The sequence below is a fragment of the Cephus cinctus genome, unplaced genomic scaffold, assembly GCF_000341935.2.
Source record: "Cephus cinctus unplaced genomic scaffold, Ccin1 Ccin1_scaffold0498, whole genome shotgun sequence".
In the NCBI taxonomy this organism is placed as follows: Eukaryota; Metazoa; Arthropoda; class Insecta; order Hymenoptera; family Cephidae; genus Cephus; species Cephus cinctus.
The window spans coordinates 98,397-108,110 of NW_014333168.1; the positions used below are offsets into that span (position 1 = coordinate 98,397).

General features: G+C 44.9%; 2 protein-coding genes across 3 annotated transcripts in view; one reads left to right on the plus strand and one right to left on the minus strand.

Annotated features, from left to right (window-relative positions):
- Positions 1 to 952: 952 nt before the first annotated feature.
- Positions 953 to 9,714, minus strand: part of LOC107268228 (collagen alpha-2(XI) chain-like) — a 13,842-nt gene continuing 5,080 nt past the window's right edge. The window contains exons 2-5 of one of the 2 annotated variants that reach the window (XM_025085537.1): positions 8,277 to 8,351; positions 6,543 to 7,751; positions 2,221 to 6,380; positions 953 to 2,148 (exon numbers count right to left, since the gene is read on the minus strand). In XM_025085537.1, the coding sequence (XP_024941305.1) occupies positions 1,852 to 2,148; positions 2,221 to 6,380; positions 6,543 to 7,751; positions 8,277 to 8,334 (5,724 nt within the window). In that variant the 5' untranslated portion in view covers positions 8,335 to 8,351 and the 3' untranslated portion in view covers positions 953 to 1,851. Of the gene's footprint in view, positions 2,149 to 2,220; positions 7,752 to 8,276; positions 8,352 to 9,714 lie in introns of both variants that reach the window. The other variant, XM_025085536.1, reaches the window with a different exon arrangement.
- On the plus strand, positions 7,762 to 9,689 carry LOC112494417. The gene is made up of 2 exons (XM_025085538.1): positions 7,762 to 8,056; positions 8,812 to 9,689. Exons 1-2 carry the CDS (start codon positions 7,903 to 7,905, stop codon positions 9,072 to 9,074), a joined length of 417 nt encoding a protein of 138 aa, XP_024941306.1. The 5' UTR covers positions 7,762 to 7,902; the 3' UTR covers positions 9,075 to 9,689.

Below are 9,714 nucleotides of genomic sequence, written 5' to 3' on the forward strand. Positions count from 1 at the left end.
CACTAGTAGTCAAGACTACTATATCGATGAATAAGAACTATTCATAACTTGGTATAACACTTTCATTCCACTAGTAGCTTATCTTGGGAAATCCTTGAAAAAGCCGTCAACAGTCTTATTCCAATTTACAAACGTTTTAAAGCGAGCTTTCTCGAAGCGTTAATGTAAAGCAAAATGTTTGCCTAAAGTGAAATCACAGCAAGCTGTATTATAAATTGTTCTAAACATTATGAAATACTAAATTGCGTACTACCAGGGTGTATCAAAAATGAAAAAATTTGTTTGCAATCCTTTGATGTCATAATGATCTTCCCTCCCACTCACCATTGCCGTCGAGTAAGATTTTCGTGTTATATTTACTACGTCGCTTCATAAAAAATCCCAAACAACATATACATACGTTCAAAAATCATCCTTCAGCTGCTTAAAGGCATCTTCTGTGCCGTTAGAGGCCTCCAAGAGGATTTTCGGAAATTACATTTTCCAGGAACGTATTTATCACGGCCCCATTTGAAATAAAAGAAAATACCGCAAACAATAGTATCCAAATTTAATACAGTGATTTTAATTAATAAATCGATATTGAACTATCATTTATCTTATTAAAATCGCGTCGATCAAGTGGATATTAATTAAATACTAAAGCTGATATAGAGAGCGTTCCAAAAGTAGGTATTGCAGATAATAAAAAAAAGACTTCTTTTTTATCGAAAACTTTTGAGTTTCTAAATGAGAGCCAATCTCATCTGATCACCAACAAAACTGAGTTTGCGACAGAAACAGTAGACAAGTGCGAGCTCTGAGTGTTCTTCCCATGTTTTTTTACGTTGTCACAAAAAAAAAATCAACAAAAAAAATTCAAAGTTTGCAGATGCTTAAAATTTCCCTCGCCACCGTCCATTCCATTGGTTACCTGTGATCGGACCTGGGATCGGAGTTTAAAGTATCCGTATTCATTTTGATTTGTTTTATTTATTAAAAAAAAAGTCTCACACAAAAGATATCATAGATATTCAGGTATCACACAAGAATCACGCTACGAGGCTAACACACATTCGAGTTACAAAAGCGACTAATAATTCTTTTACGATAAAACATAAATGAAGACAAAATGGAAGAGAAATAATTATATACACGTAAATAGAGGCGACAAGTAAGTCTTCTACAAAGAGTAGTAATGCCTTTTGATTTCATTGCCGTGATTTGTTGCAAATACGACATGATGCGAGAACACAAGATAATAATTATCATTATGGGCGCATCGCATTAATATTAATAATAGCATTAATAAAAAATACAGTCACTATTGCATAAGAGTCCCGCAACCAAAAAAAAACCCTGAACGTCGCATACGATTTTTCACAGCTCAGTAATAAAAGTCGGTAAGGTCCAAAATAAAAAAAAAATATACGCAAAATCCATATCATTACTGATCGATATAGCGGTCGATCGGACCAGGGGTTAAACTTGAAATTAGCTAATGCCTGTTACACGATGCTATGCTAAAACTACCCTTTCGTTTGAATAGCCCATGTCATGTAAATCAGGCGAATAAAATAAAACGGAAAGGGCAAGGTTACCTCAGTACGTAATCTATGCTATAGCTAATTCGGAGTCTGCCCTTAGGAGCTCGTAAAAATCGTACGGAGATTCCCATTATACTTGTAAAATGTACTATTACTAGAGACAATAAACGGGCTTTGTAGCCCGGCAAATTGTAAGATGCCGATTGCGTTGATCGCCTTTGATAAAGCTTATACGTTCTATGTGTAAGTGGCTGTGAAGAACGTTTAATGATGAAGAACGAAAATACTCTACGGCACCGTGAGATTTTGGGCGATGCAGATCGTATTAATAAAAGTTAAGCATTCTGGCGGATAAGTTGTAATCCTCAACAGGGACCTCCCAGCGCGTTTCCCAGGTATAATTTTTATTCTTGTAAGCCATATGCGAGCACATGGGTAACCGCGTGACGCGTTCACAACGACGCGACACCGACCAGTATATGAAATCTGCGGGACACTTGTAAAGGTATCCTTCGAGTGATCCGTAGATATCCTTTTTACATTTGTAGAAGGCGTTGCTGCATCCTTGTCTGTAAGGATAATGACCTTCTGCCGGGCAGAGCGTATTACCTTGAACCTTGATCTGAAAAATGAGAAAGAAAAAATTGATAATTGTTGTTGAGTTATTGGAAAATTTTTTATACCGATTACTTACTGGTGGCATGGAATTGTCTTGAAGTCTTCTGTAGAATCTAGCGTCAGCCTTGACTCCTTTACAAATTTGATTGGTTTCGTTTTCAGGTAGACACTGGACCCTCTCCTCGTCGAAGATTGTATTCTCTGGACAACTCAGGATCAGGATCTTGATCTCCATGTTACTGGCCGTTGTGCACTGATATAAGAGATTGCAGTACTTTGGATGACGGCGGAAACCAGTGGGACAGACTAGAGCTATCTGCTCGTCAGTGAGATTTCCTATTGGACATGGGGTTGAGATCGCTGGTGAGGTTGTTGACGATGAGGATTCCGTTGTTGTTACTTCCTGAGATTCTGTCGTAGTGGATTCGGTTGTTTGCTCTTGTGATTCCGTGGTCGTTTCTGTTACTTCTGTTGTTGTAGGTGATTCTGTTGTTGTAGATGATTTTGTTGTTGTAGATGATTCTGTTGTTGTAGATGATTCTGTTGTTTTCTGTTCTTCAGATTCTGTTGTCGTTGTCTGACTAGTGGTTATAGACTCCGGGGACTCTGTCGTGGTCTGCTCTTGAGATTCTGTCGTTGCTGAGCTTGTTGTAGTCCCGGGTGGTTGCGTTGTTGTTTCTTCCGAAACTTCGGTTGTGATCGACGCTGTTGTTTGCTCTTGAGCTTCTGTTGTGTTTGCTTCTGTTGTCTGTTCCTGAGAGTTTGTCGTTGTTTCTTCTTGAGACTCCGTTGTTGTAACAATGGTAGTCGTGGTTATTTGTTCCTGGGAGTTTGTTGTGGTTTCTTTTTGAGATTCTGTTGTTGTATCAGTGGCCACGGTCGTCGTGTATTGCTCTGTGGTGCTTTCTACTTGTGGCGTAGTAGCTTCGGTTGTTTCGGCAGATATTCCTGTGGTTGTTTCGGCAGATATTCCTGTGGTTGTTTCACTGCCGGATTCTGTTGTCGTTGAAGTTGGTTCTGCCGTCCCAGAACTTGCTGTTGTTGAACTTTCGGTCGTACTGGATTGCTCTGATTCAGTTGTTGTACCTTCTGTCGAAGAACTCGATTCGTCTACCGGTGTACTATTTCCACCAGATTGTGTTGTTGTTGCTTGTGTAGAATTTTCTGGTGTTTCAGTTGTATTTTGTGCTACTGCACAGTCTCTAGGGGGATATACTGATTCGGGATAATTACATATATTTATGCTGGGATCAAAGATGGTTCCTGGTGCGCAATTGAAGTGGTAGACATTGAAACCTTTACCATTATCTACGCAGCGATAAAATTTATCACACTGATTCGGATTAGGATAGTAACCTTCCTCATTGCAGACAATGGTGGAATTTGGTTTTGGAGTTGCACAGGGCGGCACGCTTCCTTCGGTAGAACTGGAACTGGAAGTCTCAGAACTAGAAGTTGATTCTGATGATGAGGAACTTGATTCCGACGAAAAAGATTCAGTACTAGAATCTAATGGCGATGTCTGGATCTCTGCGGCCGTTGAAGATGATGCTAATGAGGTTTGTGTGGGTTTTTCAGTTGCTGGGGCTGAAGTTGTTGCAGAAGAGCTAGGAATTGATGAAGGTTGTGTAAATGGTGATGTTTGTCTCGTTGTTGATGATGCGGGTTTTGTGGCTCCTACTTCGTTATTTCCCGGTGTTGTATTTTCAGGTATTTCATTGGATTCTGGATTGCATGACGATACTTGAGCAATGAAGTTACAAGTCTGAATACTCTGGTCCCATGCAGTTCCTGGACCACATGTGAAATCATACTTCTGAAAAGCTGAATTTTCCTTTACGCATCGATAGAATTTTCTACAGTCGTCAGGATTTGAGAAAAAACCTTCTTCGGTGCAAGTAGATTTTCCAGATTGACCAGGTTGCGTTGATCCTGAAGGCGGTACTGAGCTAGACTCTACTTGTGGTATTGAAGAAATTGCAGGGGGCTGACTTGTTTCTAATGAAGTTGAGGATGATTGTGTCGATCCCACGGTGGATGATGGTAAAACTGAAGAGACTTGAGTAACTGTACTTGGTGTTGTTGAAGACTCGGGTTCCTGAGAGGTTGCATCTGATGGAGATTGCGATGAAACTTCTGGTTGAGGAGACGTGAATGCAGGTTCGGTGGCTGTAGAACTTACGGTAGTAGTGGTTGTTCCTAGTTGATTTCCTGAATCTGGTGGATTTGCAGTGTCTAGTTCGTTGAGAGATGGATCTGATCCGTCAACAACAGGATTTATTGATTCTCCGCTGTCTGGGTTACAGGTTGGAACAGCGTAATAGTGATTACATGCTTGTGCTTTGGAATCCCAAACAGTGCCAGTTCCACAAGAGAATTCATACTTAGTGAAATGGGAATTATCACCAACGCATCGGTAGAATTTGCGGCAATCTTCGGGATCCGGGAAAAAGCCTTCTTCGTGACAAACGTCTGGTCTTCCCGGAGTTCCAGGGATTCCAGGCGTTCCTGGTTTTCCCGGTGTTCCAGAGGTTCCCGGAGTTCCAGGCGTTCCAGGTTTTCCTGGTGTTCCCGGAGTCGCAGGCGTCCCTGGTGTTCCAGGTTTTCCCGGGATTTCAGGCGTACCTGGTTTTCCCGGAGTTTCTGATGTTCCTGGAGTTCCTGGAGTTCCAGGCGTACCTGGTTTTCCTGGTGTTCCCGGAGTTCCAGGCGTTCCAGGTTTTCCTGGTGTTCCAGGTTTTCCCGGGGTTCCAGGCGTACCTGGTTTTCCAGGAGTTCCTGATGTTCCTGGAGTTCCTGGAGTTCCAGGCGTACCTGGTTTTCCTGGTGTTCCCGGAGTTCCAGGCGTTCCAGGTTTTCCTGGTGTTCCAGGTTTTCCCGGGGTTCCAGGCGTACCTGGTTTTCCAGGAGTTCCTGATGTTCCTGGAGTTCCTGGAGTTGCAGGCGTCCCTGGTGTTCCCGGAGTTCCAGACGTACCTGGTTTTCCTGGTGTTCCAGGAGTTCCTGGTTTGCCTGATGTTCCTGGAGTTCCAGGTGTTCCCGGGGTTCCTGGCGTACCTGGTTTTCCCGGAGTTCCTGATGTTCCTGGAGTTCCTGGAGTTGCAGGCGTCCCTGGTGTTCCCGGAGTTCCAGACGTACCTGGTTTTCCTGGTGTTCCAGGAGTTCCTGGTTTGCCTGATGTTCCTGGAGTTCCAGGTGTTCCCGGGGTTCCTGGCGTACCTGGTTTTCCCGGAGTTCCTGATGTTCCTGGAGTTCCTGGAGTTGCAGGCGTCCCTGGTGTTCCCGGAGTTCCAGACGTACCTGGTTTTCCTGGTGTTCCAGGAGTTCCTGGTTTGCCTGATGTTCCTGGAGTTCCAGGTGTTCCCGGGGTTCCTGGCGTACCTGGTTTTCCCGGAGTTCCTGATGTTCCTGGAGTTCCTGGAGTTGCAGGCGTCCCTGGTGTTCCCGGAGTTCCAGACGTACCTGGTTTTCCTGGTGTTCCAGGAGTTCCTGGTTTGCCTGATGTTCCTGGAGTTCCAGGTGTTCCCGGGGTTCCTGGCGTACCTGGTTTTCCCGGAGTTCCTGATGTTCCTGGAGTTCCTGGAGTTGCAGGCGTCCCTGGTGTTCCCGGAGTTCCAGACGTACCTGGTTTTCCTGGTGTTCCAGGAGTTCCTGGTTTGCCTGATGTTCCTGGAGTTCCAGGTGTTCCCGGGGTTCCTGGCGTACCTGGTTTTCCCGGAGTTCCTGATGTTCCTGGAGTTCCTGGAGTTGCAGGCGTCCCTGGTGTTCCCGGAGTTCCAGGCGTACCTGGTTTTCCTGGTGATCCCGGAGTTCCTGGTTTGCCTGATGTTCCTGGAGTTCCAGGTGTTCCCGGGGTTCCTGGCGTACCTGGTTTTCCCGGAGTTCCTGATGTTCCTGGAGTTCCTGGAGTTGCAGGCGTCCCTGGTGTTCCCGGAGTTCCAGACGTACCTGGTTTTCCTGGTGTTCCAGGAGTTCCTGGTTTGCCTGATGTTCCTGGAGTTCCAGGTGTTCCCGGGGTTCCAGGCGTACCTGGTTTTCCTGGTGTTCCTGGAGTTCCAGGCGTTCCAGGTTTCCCTGGTGTTCCAGGTTTTCCCGGGGTTCCAGGTGTACCTGGTTTTCCCGGAGTTCCTGATGTTCCTGGAGTTCCTGGAGTTGCAGGCGTTCCTGGTGTTCCCGGAGTTCCAGGCGTACCTGGTTTTTCTGGTGTTCCCGGAGTTCCAGGGGTTCCTGGTTCCCCTGGTGTTCCAGGCGTTCCTAGTATTCCTGGAGTTCCAGGGGTTCCAGGCGTGCCTGGTTTTCCTGGAGTTCCTGGAGTTCCCGGAGTTGCAGACGTCCCTGGTGTTCCCGGAGTTGCAGGCGTCCCTGGTGTTCCTGGAGTTGCAGGTGTTCCTGGTTTTCCTGGTGTTCCAGGGGTTCCAGGCGTACTTGGTTTTCCCGGAGTTCCTGGTGTTCCTGGAGTTCCCGGAGTTGCAGGCGTCCCTGGAGTTCCCGGTGTTCCAGGGGTTCCCGGAATTGCAGGTGTTCCTGGTGTTCCCGGAGTTGCAGGCGTCCCTGGTGTTCCCGGTGTTCCTGGAGTTCCTGGAGTTCCGGGCGTTCCTGGCGTTGCTGGACCTTCAGGTGCCCCTGGCTTTCCTGGAATTCCAGGGGTCCCTGGTGTCCCCGGAGTTCCAGGTCTTCCCGGTTGCCCATTAGGATCTCCTGGTTCCCCAGGTTGGCCATTAGGATCTCCTGGTTGTCCTGGCTGTCCATTAGGATCTCCTGGTTCTCCTGGCTGCCCATTAGGATCTCCCGGCGCTCCAGGTTGTCCAGGACTACCATTATCGCCAACATCACCATTCCATTGTCCACTATTATCCCCTGTATCCCCGTTCCACTGCCCTCCATTACTCCCAGTATCCCCATTCCACTCTCCGTTATCCCCGCCAGCGGTGGGATCCTGAAGGTTCTGCTTACAGTCATCTCTCGAAACAGCCCACGCATGGTTGCAGCCCTCAATTTTTGGATCCCAAACTGTACCAACTCCACAAGTAAATTCATATCTTATAAAAGAGCCAGGACGATCAGATACACATCTGTAGAACTTCTGACAATCCTCAGGATCCAACATAAATCCTTCCTGAATACATTCCGGTCTACTACTACTTCCACCAGAAGTACTCGACTGTGTAGTTGTTGGAGCATTCGTAGTCGTAGTAGCCTGAGTTGTAGTACTCGTCGTTGTCGTAGCTTCCGTCGTTGTAGTACTAGGAACCTGTGTAGTACTCGTAGTCGTTGTACCATCAGTGGTACTAGAAGAAACTGTCGTAGAAGGTTGTTGCCAACCCTGTCCATCAGATTCTATATCATTTTCAGATCCACCGCATTCAGGACGTCCACTCTCCCCAGGATGAGTACAGATGTCGCCCTTATCCTTAGAGAAAACGGTCCCAGGGCCACATTCAAATCTAAACGCAGACATTGGGCTGCCATTGCCCCAGTCTACGCACCTATGGTAGACGTGACAGTCGTAAGGATCGGGATGATATCCTTCTTTGGCACATTTAAAAGGTATTTCAGCCTTTTTGAATATGCGAAGTCTTGAGTAACGGTTCCTCGGTCTATGAGAACCTGAAACGATTATAAATTAAATGTGCCAATTAGATAAAATAATTTCAAGCAATCGATAAAATTGTCAGGATTGCGATTTATCTTTTTAACGATTGGTCTCTCGCTGTGTTTATTCATTTATTTACTAGCAAAAGGACTTTTCTAGGCACATATGGTCGATGGCAGCGCCTTGGAAACCTGTTTGACGACAACCACAACCATCGAGGAAGATTCCTTCGTACCGACAAAAATAGTTGCTCGCAAACGCGGCTTATATTGTGCACATGCGATCCGCACATCGGCGCGCCGTAATTGGAAGATTCCAGGTTGGTATTGCTTGCGCCTTGAAGAAGGGTTACATCGTGAGATCTTTTAATTGAAAGTACCTTCGCGGTTGAAGGTGTCGGGAATTGCGAAGAACTAATGAAAAAATATTTAAAAAACCAACTGTTTTGAGGCAAATACATTCTTTTTTTTTTTTTTGGAAAAAACAAAATTATCGAACAAAATAAGATTTTTTAAATTATACAAAAATAGAAGCCTTACCACTTTCCACAGCAGTGGCAATAGCCAGTGCAAGGAAGCACACGGTCCAAATTCTCATTCTCGAACTTGATTAGCCTGTAAAAATGAAAAAAAAAAAATTGAATCAAAGCAATAAGAGAAGGAGATAACAAAAATCCTACGTCCAAAATTCGAAGGTGAAAAACTCACGTCGAATTTATTACTCGAGGCAACTTCAATCTCGTAATGAACCGTTAAGATAATTTATAGAACAATAGAGTACAGAACTCTTTAAACGAGACTACAGGCGAATCCCTTGTCACTGTCAGATCAAGGTATTGTCACTTGCAACAGATTACTAGCTGTCAAACGAAAAATCAACGTGATTACCAAATACGTTATATATATTGTATAACCAAGGGTTGCCAATATGCCAAAACAAAATAAGCCTCCGGCTAATGTGATACCCGTTATACTGGCCAATTCACATGTAAGACGCAAACGCGTACGGTACTCCAAAATACATTGAACATATATATATATATACACATTATATATGGTCCACGCGTCTTTACAGCATCTAAGAAACAAAGCATCGCAGCATCCTGGGAGATTCCTGTATCACGTATAGAGAAACCCTGGACTCAGGTTCAACAGACCGGTAAGAACATCGTGACGGAAACTGTAGACAGTTATATCATGAATCGAATGCGTCATTTTCACAGCATCACGATTCTTTTGTCCGTTGTTGTTCCTTATCTTTTTTCTATCCTTTTCTTTCTTTCTTTGAGTGGTCACCGATACGATACGATTTCGTCACGTTTTGGCAGGAGCCTGTAGGACATTTGTATCTCAATAGAAAAAGATACCCGGGACAATTAAAGTCACCCGAAAGTCATCGTAGCGATGGAAAAATTCTTGTCAATCACGAAGAGAAAGGTTAAATGAGGTTGTAAGGTCTGGATCGTAAAGGTCCATTCAGTTCCTTCTAACAGGTATACAGAAGCGTTAGTTAGCAAATGCGTAACGTAATAGGACTCTTCGTCTAGCGGAACAATGGAGGACGTGACGGCCTCTTTAATGCGAATTGACGCGTGATCAACATGTAGGATATTTATGTATGGAAACGGGTTTCCCACGTGGTCTTGAAGTTTTTCATAAATTTGAATTGCGCGCGGTGTCACGCCGTGACGATAAGCGCTTTAAAGACAGTTAGATAGACGTCCCGCTTGGCTATGATCCAAGGGAAGAATTCCGCTATTGGTATTGGCCGATGACTTTCCGAAGGATTTCTAACTGTCCCTGCGACCTCAGTTGACCAGAATGGCTTCTTCACGGATGGATCTTTTGATAGGTAACAGTCGCTTTGATTTTTATTCGATTACCGTATCGCTTCGACACGCCATCGTCAACGAGCAAGCGTGTCGGATGTCTTTGGTGTTCAATGAAAGAAAAAAAAAAAAAAAAAAAAAAAAAAAAA